General features: G+C 39.4%; 1 protein-coding gene across 1 annotated transcript in view; it reads left to right on the top strand.

Moving 5' to 3' along the window:
• LOC147688566 (BOS complex subunit NOMO1-like) overlaps nucleotides 1–17,080 on the top strand; it is a 301,458-nt gene that overhangs the window by 186,053 nt on the left and 98,325 nt on the right. Inside the window, exons 22-24 of the mRNA XM_086941434.1 lie at nucleotides 2,794–2,920; nucleotides 5,839–5,952; nucleotides 6,402–6,529. Of these exons, the coding sequence (XP_086797560.1) occupies nucleotides 2,794–2,920; nucleotides 5,839–5,952; nucleotides 6,402–6,529 (369 nt within the window). The remainder of the gene's footprint in view (nucleotides 1–2,793; nucleotides 2,921–5,838; nucleotides 5,953–6,401; nucleotides 6,530–17,080) is intronic.

The following is a 17,080-nucleotide window of genomic DNA, read 5'->3' as shown; positions in this document are numbered from 1 at the left end:
GAACTCGCTGTATCATGAAATAACCTTGTCCTCAACATCGGTCATCAAGTAACTTTCCAGAAACAGAGACGTTTTGTGCCAAAGTTGCTTGTCGTATCTGAGCAACATCACAGTCTGAAATTTTGGCTCCTGCTTGATCCAGATCAGAGAGTGCACTGGAGAGGAACTGATTCTGAGAATTTGCAGCATTGATGATGTTGCCAAAGATGTGGTAGTTGATGGAACCAGCTGAAGATGACTGTTGATTAAGGCGCTCCCACAGCTGAACAAGCCATCAGCAATGAGGTCGTAGATGACAACCTCGCCTTCACTGATAAAGATGTCTTTATTAACCAGTGTTTTACAAGAAAGGCATGTATAAGATTTGAGCTGATGCTGAACAACCGATAGTACTCACAATTATGGAATAAATACCATTCATCAAGGCGCCAAACGATTTGTCATTTAGTCTTCTCTGAAGATTTGGTAACCTAACCAGTCCATTGTGACTTAAACAATGGTTTTCAACGTGGAAGTCAAAAGTGTGTCCAACGACAAGACTATGATTTGCCTTTGGAGCTGAGTAAGTCCATCTTCCACTTTTTTGTCTTCGAGGTAGAAGTAGAGCAAGGAGAAGATGGAATTTACTGTCTTTGGGATACTTAGAACTGAAAGTCCAGATAAGTGGCAACCAGAAATGCATCTTGTGTAGAGAACATCAGTGCAGATATTCTTAGCTCCTAAAAAGTTACATTATCATAAAGGATACTTCTTTTTAAAGACGTATTAGCAGAGAAAATAACTTCTGCGGCTTAGCAATGCATACAAAATGAGCAAAATAGATTTACCTTCTGCAGGTAGATGTGAGGATATGAAATCCAAAGAAACAATAACTAAAAAATATACAAAGGGAATTATCCAAAAGGTTGGTGAAGAGCAGAGTACTGATGAGCCACTTTATCTAACTTGACATGCGATGGAAAATCTGAGTAGTTACGTACACATAAAGTACAGTTCTGCAGCTTTGGAATCTTTCACATACTTCCCTCCCACCTCAAAATCTGAGCAGATGAGCCTCTGTTGGGTGTGGAGGTTTATGTCTCACCACTAATTGACATGAACTTGGATCACCCTGCAAGATGGCTGTTTCAGTGTTATCTAAATAGACATCGACTCTACTATTGAAACATTCCTTAGCGAGGATTTCTCAGCCCTACTGCTTCGAATAATTCAAGCAAGTGATTCCGTGAAAAGATATCAGTGCTGGATACCTGTAGTAATGGCTATATAACTTTCCCCTCCTAGTTGTGTCATTTTCCCCATTCAATTTAGGAAGCTTATGGGCTATACTGTTCATCATTCAGACCAGAGGGTGCTCATTATCTCCAAGGTACAGAACTCCACATCTACAACAACTTTTTTCTTCCATAATTGTTTTGCGCCCACCAGTTTTCTTACCCAAGGAAATGTAGTGCATCCTCAATAAGTTGCGCTTTGTACAGAAACCGGGTTTGGCTTGCCACGGACAAAGAGTTAACTTTATAATGTTTGGTCACAATGATGTCAGCCAACCTCCAATTTAATATCACTGTTAGTACATGGATGAATCCAGAATCTCCTAACTTCATACCTTGAATGGGACTGACCCTCCTTCCTGTAGCCAAGCATACTCAGCCAGAACCAATGTACCTTTGGTCACATTTTTCAGGAATGCGCTCAGCACAGAGATATGTAAGTAAGCTATGATGGCTACGTGGTATACAATTTTCAGGCATTCTACTTTTGAGGCTTCATCTTGATGTAGTGCACAGTACAGTCAGCAGGTGCAGAGAAACCATTTGCCAGGTTCCAAACTGCCTAATTCAATCCTCTCCTCATTGATATCTAGTTTCTTGTTGTAGAATGTAGACACACAGGGCCACACTTTAAGAGCTAACCAACCCCTCTGACATCACAAAAAACTAAACCACCAATTATCTCTTTTTTTTATATAAGAGCATTTGCAAAGGTTTGTATCTTCATGGGAAAAGGCGATATAGCAATTTCTGATACATGCGCATGTGTTGCATGAGTTCACAACAGAATCCTCTAAATCAGGGGTCTCCAAACCGGTCCTGGAGGGCCGGGTCCATGCCAGATTTTTAAAATTACTACATGTATTTCAATGGGGATATCCAAAAAATCTGGCATGGATCCGGCCCTCGAGGACCGGTTTGGAGACCCTTGCTCTAAATGAAACCAGCCAAAGCAGCTTCTTTATCTACCACAAGGTGGAGCTGTACCCAGATATTCTTAATGAAGAACAGTCTGCTGACTAGGAGCAACTCGATTTTTGAAAGTTAACTTTATTGTTTCTATTCATGAGGGTTATAATTATTTAAAATGCCAGAGAGTAGCACTACAGTTGTTATGTGCATTCAGAGTTGGTACTTGAACAACATTGAATGCAGAATTAAAGTAAACTTTGGAGCACACCAGTGTTTTATTTCAAATTGCACACAAACTAACAGATAATGTGATAATCCGAATGATATGGCCCTTCGAATAGTGTTGTATGTTTATATAAGTATTTCACTGTGCATTGTTTAAGGATCATTTGTTGATATCCTACCATGCTGTAATGTGAATCGTAATATGACATTCAGTGGGCGCCGTCACGGGTGGTGTTGAAACAATACTTTGACTGTGATGCAGGCTTGAAATCCTACCTAACCTTTCTGCACATTTTGCATAAAGGCCCTATGACTTAAATCAGACGGTGAAATGGTATATTTACTATTCTAAGATGAGTTTGTCTTTGGTCTTTTCTCATAGCGTTGGACCTCTACACAGTGACTTGGAGTATACCATAAGCGCTCAAAAGGAAGGTTTTGTTTTGACTGCAGTGGAGGAAACAGTGGGGGATTTTAAAGCTTTTGCACTGGCCGGAGTGACCTTTGAGGTATGTTTTTCTCTCCTTTATCCACAGTGGGCATTTTAATGTAAAGCCACTTTCTTTCATGACAAGACCAACTCCTTCTCATTTCACCAAAAACAGACTGCAGCAGTCCAGATGTATTTTGGAAACTGGCTTCCCTCGTTTTGTCAAGCACTGGTTGACCTAAAACATGTTTGCTTGGATTGCTTCTGGTAATACTACATGCATTGACATTGAATGTCTTAACTACCACATAATGTTAGGTAAATGCATAAATACACCCATTTCACAAATTTGCAATTGTGTTTGACTGGGTCCTAGAACCTTTGATGCTGCTGTTCTTCATATTGTAGAAACATGATGTGTTGTGGCGACAACAAGATGGTTTGTGCTAAAGCTCTAAAGAACTTGGAGCAAGGGTATGGTTGTTATAACTGGAACATGCATATGTCCCCCTGAATGACTAGACACTTCCACTGTGCTAACATATAGATATTTTTATTTTGGAGTTTGTGGTAGTAGTCTGTAAACCATTGGTTCACTTTCAAGCAGCCCATAGCCAGCGCACTGATTCCTCCTGCAGACCTTCGGGGTGGCTGCCTATTGGTTAAGAGAACCTGCTCATGATCTACTCCGGATTCGCAACACAGGAATGGTATGTCATTACAGGCACACCTGAACAGAGACACCTTACACAGAGGAAACATAGTTATGTTGCAAACAAAAAAAGAAACCACTAAAAGGTATCACTTTAAGATTAGTTCAAAGAAGAAACATTGAGGCCCACTAGACATTGTGTAAAGGTTAAGATAAATGATAAGGTTGCAAATTAGGGAAAGGGTCATTGTTCTGTTTAGGGATTAGTGAAAGGGTAGGGGATAATATTAGGTTGCATTTAGAGTTGGAGTACTTTTAAGAAAGGGTGGATGAAATAAATTTTGTTTTAGGAGGCCTTTTGTTGAAAATTTAAATATTGTCAATTTATCAATATTAGCTTCTCTGCAAAGGTATTTGTAACAACGTATCTGTAGAGCTTTCTTTGTTAAAGTATTTCTATGTGTAGGTTTTATTTGTAATGACATTGCTCCCACAGAAGTGGCTAAATGAGAAGATCTCCTTGACAGATAGTCCTGCCAGGAATAAGTGATGCTCAACAAGACAATCAACATATGTTTCTATGAATAATTCTGTTGCTTGTCATCCTGTAAATGTTGTAGGGCTCGTTCAGTCATTACTAGATATAAACGAGTGGTAACATAGCTACTTCACTAGGTGGTTTTCTGAATGAGATGACTTTCAGCATGTTCTAATTTTACCACCAAGCATGTTACCTTCCCTGCACAGGTTGTACAAAGGATCTTTTGAAAGATTTGTGGAGGTTTCTGGTATGAAGTCACCCAATGATCTGCTTGTGTTGATAATGTGGAGGAAATCATTTTCTAAGAGGTTACTGAAATATGTACTGGTGAAAGATAACTTTGTTCTCTTTTTGTGCTGGTTGATCCATGTTGTAGCCAAGTATCCCATTATCTACAATGTGAAGATCTATAATGATGGTCAGTATGATTTTCAGCCTGGGAGTAGCACAGAAACCAGCTTGTCAGAGAAGAACTTGGTGATCTTAGAGGAATGTTATTTAGCAGGAGTGATTCTTGTGGATTTGTACAGTACTTTCAACATGATGGACAACAATATACCAATCGGTCATCTGAAGGAGGTAGGCATCTCTGGATTGGTCCTGCAGTGGTTTGCAGTGCAGTCAGTTAAGTTAGCCAATTACATCTCACTTGTTTAAATCACAAGTATTATCTCTATCCCCCCCCCCCATCCTTCAATATATTTATTCAGCCCAGGGGAGGAGTCCAGCTCTCTGCTGAACATACTAAAAGCAGAGGCACAACTGAAACGCCTGCCTTTGCCACATCGCTTATGGAACTGGGTGGATGCATGAAGCCCAGCAAATTCGAAAGTTTCAGAGCTGGCAAAAGAGTGGCCATGCAGAACATCAGGCCCATACTATAAATGTCCCACACTCACTGCACACAGGAAAAAGGCTTCAGAAGTACCTTGGAGACCATGGATCAGGGTGTTACCAGCATCCAGTTGTGAGAGTACAAGGGCTTGGGAAGCAGTTCTAAAGTTTGTTTCTGGAAGAAGCTGCTTCATTTCATTTTTTTTAAAGGAGTCAGCTGGTACCAGGCCATCTTTGTTTTTGCTATGTGTTCCGTGAGGGTGAGTTTTGTTTACCAGGTGAATCAAGTGACTTGCCATTCTGTGAAAGGTGGGGTTGGAAGCCGGCAAGGTACATGGCATTGAGCCAGGTTTGCACTGTTAGTTGTCTGTTATTCATGATAAATAATAGGCATTCTGTCTTGGTTGGGTTGAGCTTCAAATAGGCGCTGCACATCTACGTGGGGATGATCTGCAGGTAGTATTTGGAGCTTGGGTGTCTGAAACAGACAAGACATTTTTGAATAGAGTTTGGTATCATTGGCGAATCTTTATGCAGTAGAAAACCAAGTGTCTTCATGTAGAGGTTGAAGTTGACGGTAGGCAATATGGAATCCTTGGGTATTCCACATGTGATAGGGATCTATTGGGGCCTGGTATTGCGCTTATGAATAGTACCAATAAAGTGCATTCTGGTGAACTTCATTCGAAGCTCCAGGGTGCATAGGAGGGTGAGGTGGCCGGCTAGAGTTTGAAGAATCAGTCTCCTTTGTGTCAAACACTACTTTCCAAATCCAGAATTAAACGATTTCAATGATTTTGAACACTAATTTAGGAGGTGAAGAATTACAGTTAAGTGATTTAGTTATCTGTGGATCAGTGTGTAATTCTTGTATTTACTCCTAATAAATACTGATAGACACTTTCACTGATCACAGTAGGTACTGTCTTTCTCAGATTTTAACCAGGCAATATTATCTCTTTGTAAACAGATAAAATCAGAAGATGGGCAACCTCTTGCTGGAGTTCTCCTATCCCTCAGTGGTGGTGTATTCCGTTCCAATCTTCTAACTCAGGATAACGGGAAGCTGACTTTTCTAAACCTGGTAATATATTATGTATAATCACTGTGTTTGAGCACTAAATCTGATCCTAGATTGATGCAACCCATTTAGAAATATTCTGCAATGCATGAAACTGGAAAATATGACAGCCAGTATTTGCAAACTCTATGGTTACTGATTCCAGTTAGACCACATTTTCACAAACTTTTTGTTTTATTTTGTTTGTTTACTGTTTTTGGTCATTGACTCGCACTCCTGTCCTGTGGCTAATTGCTCTAGTCCAAGTTTACATTCCATGAATTTGTGACGTTATGTACCACTTAAAGGTGGTACATAACGGTACTTGCTGAAGTAATAATTCTGTATTTTTTCTTATACTTTTGAGTACCTATTGATTAAAGAAAAATGCTGGTAAAATGAGTATTTATATTTCTAAAAAGAACTTTGGCAGAGCTGCATTGCCTACATATGTTCTATTTTGTCCTTTTCAGAGCCCTGGGCAATACTATTTTAAACCCATGATGAAAGAATTCCGCTTTGAACCATCATCTCAGATGATTGAAGTTGAGGAAGGTCAGAACCTAAAATTAACAATCACAGGTTACAGAACAGCATACAGGTCAGTTGATAAACAACCACTGTATTATTAGACCTAAATAGAAAATTGTGTATTACATTCCTCTCAGTAACTGATTTGCATCCAATATGTCACATTTGTTGAAGGTGAGAGAAGGTGAGTGGGGTGATTGAGGAAGAGTGGACTAGGAGATAATTTAGTTGCTCAATTTGGATGTTTCTGCATATTCTGGTTAAAAGCCCAACGAGTATGCTGATTGTTTGGCTCTTATTACTGAGGGGTTATAGGATGCAGCGCTTGGCAGCTACAAATGATTTCATTAGGAAAATATTCCTGCCATCAGTCATGTTGTCCACGATCTCATGGCCTAGATGATCCTGTGTCTTAACGCCTGGAGCATCACTTAATAATAATGATATACATAGAGCATGGTTGTGTACATTGAAGGGTGGACACTGTTATTAATGGGCAGGTATATGAAAACAATCTGAGTCTACTTTCCTTGTAGCACAGTGAAGTTGTGTATTGTGGAATGTAGTGTAAGTCACTACAGAGGATAGACCGATACCAATCAATGGCGACTCACGATTGTCATTTACACTCAGATTGGCATTTCATTGCGATAAAGATTACTTTGATTCTGTTGCTTTTTAAGAATGGTTCCCTTCCCAGCAAGACAGATTTAAATGATTCTCGCAAAATTTCAACCACTTCCTCCTATGGGCTATGGGATCCATACATTTACATTTCTTGTTCTTTTGGTTGGTTTCTATTTAGCATAAATCTGCCCACCTATTGTTAGATGGGGGACTGTAGTATATACGTGTTCTGTTTTTGCTGAGAATGCAGAGGTTGGGGTGGGACTTTGAGCACTTCAGGGCACTGACGTCATTATGTTTGTAGTGTGGGTCTGTTTCGATGATTAGGACAATCTGTAATACTGATCTTATTGCACACCAGCACTGAATATCACAAATGTGCTTCAGTGTGCTCCTTAAAAAGAAGGACTTCTTTCATCAATGGAAACCTCTGAAGAGGCTGTTCCAATGCTATTACAAGCATTCAGGCATTGGGCGTTTCTTCAAAGGAGCCTGAGAACTTGCATAAGTATCAAAAGTAGGACATGTCAAGATACTAATCTGAATGGAAGGCAGAACATATGAGATGCTGACTAGATCATTTCTTCGACCATGGCTATTTGCCCCTTAAAGCCTCTCTAATCAGGCTTGTGTATTTATGCTGTAGAACTGGAATCTTTAGAGTGCAAGAAACTTCATTGCAGATTGACACATTATTAAGTATCAAACCTCATATTCCACCCTTCTGGAATAATTTATTGCCTGATACACTCTAATGATAACTTAGATAAAGTGACTATGCCCTAGATTATCATTAGTCGTACTAGATTGTGTGGTGTCCATTTCATCTCCACCTATGTTTAGATCCTTTGGTCTTGATATAAGCGTCGATGGCAGGACTGTGTCTGCCTCCTTTAATTGCCCTCTTCATGTGATCTGAACCAAACTAGCTTTTAAACGCCTCTAGGATTTGAGATGAGTGTATTTAGTGAACCTAGCAGCAGCCAAGCCGGGCTGGACTGCATATGAGCTTTAAATCGCCATAGGGAGGACGTAATGAGAAGAACTGCCTATGCACCAGGGAACAAACTTAAGGGCAGGGATGCAAAATATGTACGCTCAGAAAAGGGAAGTTTTCAACAACGCAGGTGGAATATCTTGGAGGTACAGATTACAAGGACTGAACAGTGAGGAGAACTCTTTAAGATGTATTGCCATTTTCCAGTTCTTTGGCATAGAAAACCTAGCACAGGAAGCAGGTGGCGTACCCGAGCCGTGGTGTGCATCAACATTCTAAATGAAAGAAACTTTTGTAAATTTTCCTTAACAAGATTTGGCATACCCCCATTCCTTTGGCTCACTCCCTTGCCACCCACCAATCGTCACTGGACACTCAGTGGAGGCTGAAATATTCTGAACCATTTTTTTTGTCATACACAAGAAAATGTTGCTCACAGTTTGTCTGAATAATCTGTCTCCTGCATATATTGTGGGTGATATTCCAAGGGTCTTCTCCCATCTTTTAGACCTCTCTGCCAGTACGCACAAAATTCTCTGAAATCTACTGGTGGATTGTCTCTGTTAAAATGTCTTATGATGTCCCAAGTTTTGATTCATGACAATAATAAAGACAAAGCAAAAACAAATAATAAGGATCTTAACGGCTCTTCGATGCTATTCCCTCTCCCAAGCTACCATGTTATCTAGATCCGTTTTGGGTAGAACCTCTGTTGCCTTTAACATTTTCTTACTGTGAAAGAATTTCAAACATTAAATGCTGCATGTAGGGTCACATCAACATTAAATCTAAGGTATCCTAAAGTTGTTGTCCTTGGGCTGTTGCTAACATTTCCTCTGACTAGCTGTAACGTCAAGGTGTTCAAAATACAGATTTTAGGGTTTATCTCAACCTTTGCTCTAAGTGGATGTCCTAACCAGTATCATGCCTGTTGGATATTGATGTGATGTATGCAGGTCAATTTATCTGGATTATAGTCTATAATTCAGATAAAACATTGGATGTAGACCCTTAAGTAGCAGCTTAAAGGGAAGCAGACCACACTTAAGCCTTTCTGGGAAACCCTTTCTTCCACCTTATTGCCTAATGGTGACAAACCAACATAAAAAGCCAACTCTTTGTAAACAGTCATACCCAGCACATAAAGGTAGTCTTTGAACTCGTCTTTCCTTTCCTTTTACTAAAGGTCCCTCTGCATTCACCTTTTGTTCTGTCTTCAAATTTCTTCTTTCCAAGCTGAAGGGACTCTTGCAAGAAAGAATTAGGCTGAAATTAGCAATGGGCGTTAGACTATTTTTGTTATTTGTGGTGATACTTTAAGTAAGTATGCCTCTTACAGAAATGTTTTGTTTCCCCCGTTAAAGGCCATGCAAGCACATGCTGTTTTGAGTAGCAGTGTTTCTTTCTTTTTTCGAGGCATAACTGTATCTAATTAGCACCTGAGCAACTGCTCATGCTTTTCCTTAAGTATTGTGTACCATGAACAAGCATGATATTGACCACTGGTTTAGAAAAACCATACTGGAATTTTTTTTTTGGGGGATGCAATGGTTTTGTGGTGTTTCCCCCGTTAAAGGCCATGCAAGCACATGCTGTTTGAGTAGCAGTGTTTCTTTCTTTTTGCTAGGCATAACTGTATCTAATTAGCACCTGAGCAACTGCTCATGCTTTTCCTTAAGTATTGTGTACCATGAACAAGCATGATATTGACCACTGGTTTAGAAAAACCATACTGGAATTTTTTTGGGGGGATGCAATGGTTTTGTGGTGTTTCACAGAAAATGTATAGTAATTCATTTAAATTGTTTTATAAATGTGAGGGAAGGGGAATTGGGTGTTGGAAGTGTGACTAACCATAGTTACATTTGTGTTCCTATTAAAGTCTCTATTAAACCAGCCATCCACATACTCTCTGTTAGGTCTTTGAGTATTGATATGAATGAGAAACTAAAGTATGCTGTTTTTCTGAGATAGACTGTGAGGTGGTGGAGCCTAACACAGACTGTACAGCATGTGCATTCTGACAGCTTGTCTCGTGGAGCAAAGCTGACCTTGTCAACAAAGCTACATTGCTGAAGTTTTTACAGGAAAAATTGTACATTCTTAAGCACCGAGTATCCTTAAGCTGTCCTCCTAGATACCAACTCTGTCTTAAAAAAACGTTACCTAGGAAGTGGGAGTAGATGCAATTTTATCTTTTTCAAACAAATTGATATCCTCATTTTTCACCACCTTCTCCATCATTTAGCATATATGGAGAGGATTGCATTAGTATTTTTCCTTTAGAGTGAGTGACCCTGAAGAAGAAATGTTCTACCTCGCACTTTGAAAAGAATCTCAGGTACCTCGTGTGGAAGTACGGTAGTTGAAGAAATAGTGTTCTTTGCTGTGCAGCAGGTATGCTATGGCATCTGAAAAAGAAACGATTTTCACACGGTACATCTGACTTATTGTACCGATTTCCTGTTGATAAAAGGCATAAAATTGAGTGAATTTAAAGAAAACTGATGTTTTATGTTCTGACAAGTAATCAAGGGTAAGAAAAACATTTTATTGAGAAGGTTCTAAAGTAACAGAGTTTCCATTTTTGAGCTCTTCTGTGTTTGCAAAATCCATTTTGAACTTATTAGCTCCTCGCTGGACCTTAGAAAATAAATGCATGTGTTGGAGAGTCACCTGTAAGTGGAAAACGTACCTCAATAGACAAGGCCCTTTAGTTTCTGTCATAAACTCTGACTATGTCATTATCAGTATCTGGTTCAGGATCTACGACTGATGGCAATCTCTTGGTGTTGAGCATTCAAATAATGGCTAGGTACTTGGAATCATGATTTTCTTGAGACCACTAAAACTTATGTGCCTTCTGAAGAAGGCTTTGGAGTCAATATACATGTAAAAGCATCAGATTATCTTTCATTAGGTATTTAGGGCCTCAACACAGAACAAGCATTACCACTGGTGGATATAACAGTAGCCTTCACAGAAGGGGAAAATACTGATTGTAAAATACCTTTCTGACAGATTGCTGGTGGTAAGTATAGAAGGGAATAAAATACAGGCATAAGATTGTAGAAGTTAGTATCAGAATTGGCTTCATTAAGGAGCTGATCTTAAAGGACAAACCTATAAACTGTTACCGAACCTGCAGCATGGCTTAGTTATAGATGCAAATGTTCGGCAAAGTCTACCATTTAGATGTTAAAGTAGTCATAGGTAGGTGTTGTGGCTGGTGGAATGAGGTTGTATGGAATAGGCTGCAGTGGGTGGGTCCTTGAGATATATCTGTGGTATGGACATGGATTTGTGAGAGGGATGAATCAATATGTTTATTTCAGTGTCCTGGCCATGTCTCTGGTCCATCTATTTTGAGTTTGGCAATCACTAACCAACAAAATGGGGAAAATGTCCACAGTGCACCCTAGCCAGGTGTCAAGAACAAGGGCCTTTTGAGGATACAAATGTGTCAGAGTTCTTGCTGAGATAAAGGACAGAGGCATCTGTAGTCTGAGATTGTGCAGTCTCTGAGGAAATGTTTGAGAATATAAGGGGATGGTTCTTGAATTTTTTTTTTTTTTAAATTCATGCAGGTCCTTAAAGGAGCAAAAGTGTCAGACTATTACATTGAATATTTAAAACCAAGCTTGCAAATTTGGCATCAGCCGACTTGGAAACAACAGATTTTTTCGGCTAGACGGACCTTAAACTTTCCTGAGAAGGGAAAAAAACCTTCGCATCTGTTGATTAGAGTGACAGAGGTGCAGAAATTAAGCACAGATGAATCGCTCCGTAATATTGTGGCCAGGTGCAGCCCAAAGACCAAATGGGGTGGCATTTTTATAAATAGATGCTGTAGCAAAATTATATTTCTGTTGAACAAAAGCGCTCCTCTTTTCCAAAAAAGAATCAGTTGATTTAGAAATAGATCAAATATTTCATATTCAACAGTTCACATCTCTAGGACATGAAATGAGACGGAGTGCTTCCCCACATCATAGTGTTCACAAAGATATATGGTTTCCAAATTACACAAGTGAACAAAATAAATATACCCTAGGGTATTAATGGGTACCTACCAAAAATACCTATCCATTTAAATGGAGAGAAAAATCTGGAATGATTGCCAAAAATCTACTAAATTCTGCTTCCATCGTATAAATGCCATATACTCTTCAAGAGCATTTGCAAGTTGGGTTTTACAGCCTAAATTGCTGTAAAATGGCAACAGCAAAAAAGAACCTAAATGTAATCCGCTGAGCTTAAATAGTGAGACAGAGGACTATTTGCTCCAAGGCCAGTACAACTGTCACTTCCTGCCTAGGCATAGCAGACCCTTACAGGTGAGCAACGACCTCATTATTCACATAGTGAAATAATCAGGCATGTCAAATATAGCAAGATGAGGATAGATTTAATAGGCATATACAAGCAAATTCCCAATCACAGGTAGAATATTGCTTCCGAACCACCATAAACTATACCAACAAGTCACAGAAAGTAATTACAGTGAGATATACTGCAGCCTCAGGACTCATTTGGGGAACATTGCATTGTAATAAGAAAGATAAGCAGGCTCCACAGCCTGCTACAGCCAATAGGTTTGCAGCACAGTGACCATATATTTACTAAATCTCATGCAAGTCAATGGGAGGTGAAATAGTGACGAATGCTATTCTGCAGAGTTCTTCGCGGAGATAGAAGCATACTGCAGTCGGTAAGTTTTCCACCAACAGTGAACTTCTCTACTTTAGCTGCAAAAGCAGACTTTGCCTACACTAGACACACTGAACAAAAGAGGACAGTACTCAGTAATTTTGACTGTTACTTGTACTTGCCAAAATCAAATAGTAGACATTACAGCAATTAGCGGGAGAAGGCGTACACATTTACTACCAGTTAGCGAGGAGATGGCTTACACTTACTGCCAATTAGCAGGGAGAAGGCTTACACTCTTTTCATTTAACAAGGAAAGGGCTTACACACTTACTATAAGTTAACGCAGAAAAGGCTTTCGCACTTGCTATCAAATAGTGCGGTGAAGGCTTACACACTACCAATTGGCTGGTATAAGGCTTACATACTTAACATTAATTTGCAAGGAGAGCACTTACACACCTACAATCAATTAGTAGGGAGAAGGCTTACACAGTTACTTTAGCTCACACTATAAAACACATGCATATCAAAAGCTCTGATAGAATTTTCACCATCAGTGTAATATCAAGATTACTGATGTGTACCTGTTCCGAAGGTGTCCTTTGAAAGTAATTGAAAAATAACAATCATGTACACAAAGAAAGATTATTTCCTATCTTAAAGCAACAATTCCTAACAACTCACACAGAAACTGTGTAGTCCACATCTAGACTTTTAGCACACATTTGTAGAAAGACGGATCACTTACATCCCACCTTGTGTGTAAGAATTAAAATAAACTCTTTACTTCCAGTCAGCAAGACTAGAATGATTGTGACACTTCTCCACAAGAACAATATTCTCCCTGCCTTCTTGCACAAGGTCAAAGGGTCATGAAATGTTAGTGCTGATAGTGCCACAATGATTACACCATTCCAAACTTGCAGCTTCATTACACATGAATGTTATAGGCCACATAATCAGGTCATCTATTAACATCAACAGATTCATTTAGCTTGTCAAAATCTTAAAACAGTCACCTTTTAAATTGCAAGATACTAGCCCTACAGGATTCAAGATCTTTCTTTTGAGTATATATTTTATCTATACACCACAAGTAATTCTTCATGAAGCTAATATAGTCCCTTGACACAAAAAGATTCATGTTTCTCTAACCACCGATCTGCTACCTCTAAGGCGAAGATTTGTTTACAGTGGCAGTGCCTCATCCAAGCACCTATACAGAACCTAGTTAAAAAATAATTGCATATCCCTTCTGTAATTGCAAGCCAGGCAAATCGCGACTATGAAAAGTCTGTTAACATTCAGACTAACAGTGCTGTTTGAAGTTTGTGCTTTGCTGGAGATCCTTTTGTCTGGCGTGCGGAGGGACATATAAACATTTACTGCCTTGGTCGTACAACTGTCATGTAAGGCCATATCAATTCTATAAATTGTAAATATTACATATATTTTGCATCTACAACAAGGTGCTAAAAAAAGGTGTACATGTGTGCTTTAACACAATTAGTCCTGGGCCCTTGATATATAAAATTGTTGTCCAGAGATTTTCCTTTTTGATGTGTGTTTTTGTATCATCAGAGAAGTAATTTACCTTGGGTAGACATTGCTAATCCAGGCCCAATTTCTCTGGACAGCATTTTTTTAAATGGTGGATGTATTGCAGTGATGATGTAATATTTCAGGAACCATGGGACCTAGCTATTTCATGTTGGTGTCAAAACATAGGTTTTGTGGGTCAAGTAGTCTTACAGAGACAGAAAAAAAAGATCATATTAGTAATTTATTTTAATATTGTTTTTGTTTCAGGTTTTCAGTTGATTCAAATTCATAAACGTGTGATGTGAAAGTGTTTTGGATCATGCATATGTAGAGAAAGATCATGTGAATTTGGTTGGGATGATATTGGTGGGGTGCTAAAACCGACAACATTTTTAAAGCCTCTACCCACAGAACTTACATGTACGTGCAAACCCTGTGCTACAAAAAGTTGTCCCTGTCGATATACTCTTCTAAAATGTCCAACATTCTGCAAATGTGCCACAAGCGATTGTCGAAATAGTGAACTATGAAAATGTGCCTAAATAGTAGTGATAAAAATATTTTTTTCCTTTTAAGATCATAAACATTGGTCAGTGTATACATAAAAGAATTAAAAACTATTATTATTTTTTCATATACATATATGTCTCTTCTTCCTCTGTTATAGCTGCCATTTTGGAAAATTACAGAAGGTTTGCTCTGAAGAGTTAGTTTCTGTCTCTATAAGACTACTTGACCACCAAAACCTATGTTTTGACACCAAAATGAAGTATATAGGTCTCATGGGTGCCGTTAATGTTAGCTTTTCTTTCAGATTAGTTTAGCATGTGACACATCTTCCTTTTTGAAGGAGTCCTCAGATTGTGTAGTTAGGAACACTGACAGAAGGTAAAGATCCTCTGCTACCACCTGTTTCACTCATGTTTATGAATTTGAATCAACGGAAAACCAGAAATAAAAACATAAATTACCAATATGATTGCTAAAACACATCATTATAGAGCAACCATTTTGGAAAATGGGAAGAAGGTACTCCACAATGGTGCATCTGTATAACACAGGTCCATGTGCCTCTGCATAACAAATTACACTGACAACTTGCCATTTGCCAGAGCTTATTGAAAATAAGTATGCTATTATCTAGTATGTATCTACAAATCGAGTTGTTACAGTCCTAGAAATGACGATGTGTAACACACTTTTGTTGGAATAAGATTTTATTTTATTTCGTAGGGACAGTTTATTAGACACAACTCTTCCAAGAAACTTTTCCTTTCTGAAAACCACTCACTAAATAAGGTTTTTTTGCACAGGATATTTATCACTCAAGAACTGAAGCGCATAAATGGGACCGGAAGAAAGTGTTTAAAGAAGAAAGACAATATTCCTTTTTAGAAACACAAAGCTATAGGAACACCAATCCCATTTGCCTTTTAGTGTCAACCATTGGTAAAGCAATTGCAACTATGGGGTGCAGGTCAGTTCTCCGGTGCCTGGGTGGTTTATGGGTACTTGGTAACACTTGTCACAATTATTACATGATATCGCTCATCCCCACTGGCTGAGTACTGCTGTGGAGCTCAATTACATGGCAAACCTCTGTTTGGGCTTTAACTCCAAGGTGTAATGAGGTCAAGCAGTTAAATGTAAAATGTAAATGTCAAAGTATTTGTAGAGCGCACTGCCACCAAGCGGTTTCCTGGCGCTATTACTCATACCGCTGTGGAACCCTTCCTGGCTTTCCCTGTGAAGTGTCCACTCCTGGGCACCCCCAGGGTGAAGCCAGGCATCCCAGCGCTGTTGGGGCCGGTGTGGAGGTTAAGCAAGCTATTGCCCAGAGTTGCAGCGTGGGGCCCATGATTAGAATAGGCACCGAGGCGAGAATTGTCAGGTCCGAGGAAATTGAGCCCAAGACTCGCCGAGGCGGGAATTGAACCCTGGTCCCAGCCCAGAACTCTGCATCAGGGTCTGCCGCTCTAACCATTGAGCCACACTCCTCCACAGTTAAGGCTGCCTCTTGGATCGTGATGTAGGCTAACAACTCTCATACAGTTTACTTTTTTTTTTTTTGCTCAGTATACTGTATTTGTATTCTGGTTAAGGTTTCTTTTTTTAATTTTTTTAAATTTATTTGTCCAATGCAAAGTATACAGTGTTTAACATCATTGTGTCCCCCCCCGCCACCCACCCACCCCTACATTTGCAAAAAAAAAAAATTACCAATTTCGTCAAGGACACAAAATCATACACAGAAGAACACCTAAGGTTTGTACGAAAACTAGAAAGGCTGCAAGGTTAAGAAAAAAAAGAGAAAAAGAGCCGAAGGAAGAAGAACAGAGAAAAGAGTTAATCAGGCTGTGCTAGCCAGGTGGTGAGAGGTCCCCAAATATCTAGACCCTTTTTTCTCCCTTTGCGACCTTTTTTGGCGTATAGAGCTTTTGCAAGATGATAAGTTGACATTCTCCTAGCTAGCCACTGCGAGATGGGAGGTGGGTCAGCCCCAATCCATGCTAAGGCTACACAGATCCTCCAAACTGTCATGGCTACAATTACCAATGCCCCTCCTTTTATCCTACTAAACTCTTCACATGTCCCTTAGCATGATTGTCGTGGGGGTTAGGGCTGAGGCATAACCTTTCCCAGAAATTCCTGTATTCTAAGAAGGACGGGGGATATTTTTTGACAGGTGGCAAACATGTGAATAGTTGACGCCAAACTCTGAGCACCATGGACATGTAGTCTCCTTACCCGTTCCCCATTTGGCGATTTTACTAGGTGTTTTATATAGAAAGAAGGTGGTCT

The sequence above is a fragment of the Lissotriton vulgaris genome, chromosome 10 (genome assembly GCF_964263255.1).
Source record: "Lissotriton vulgaris chromosome 10, aLisVul1.2, whole genome shotgun sequence".
Lineage (NCBI taxonomy): Eukaryota > Metazoa > Chordata > Amphibia > Caudata > Salamandridae > Lissotriton > Lissotriton vulgaris.
Note: the sequence above shows the minus strand (reverse complement) of the source record. Positions and strands in the feature narration are given on the sequence as shown.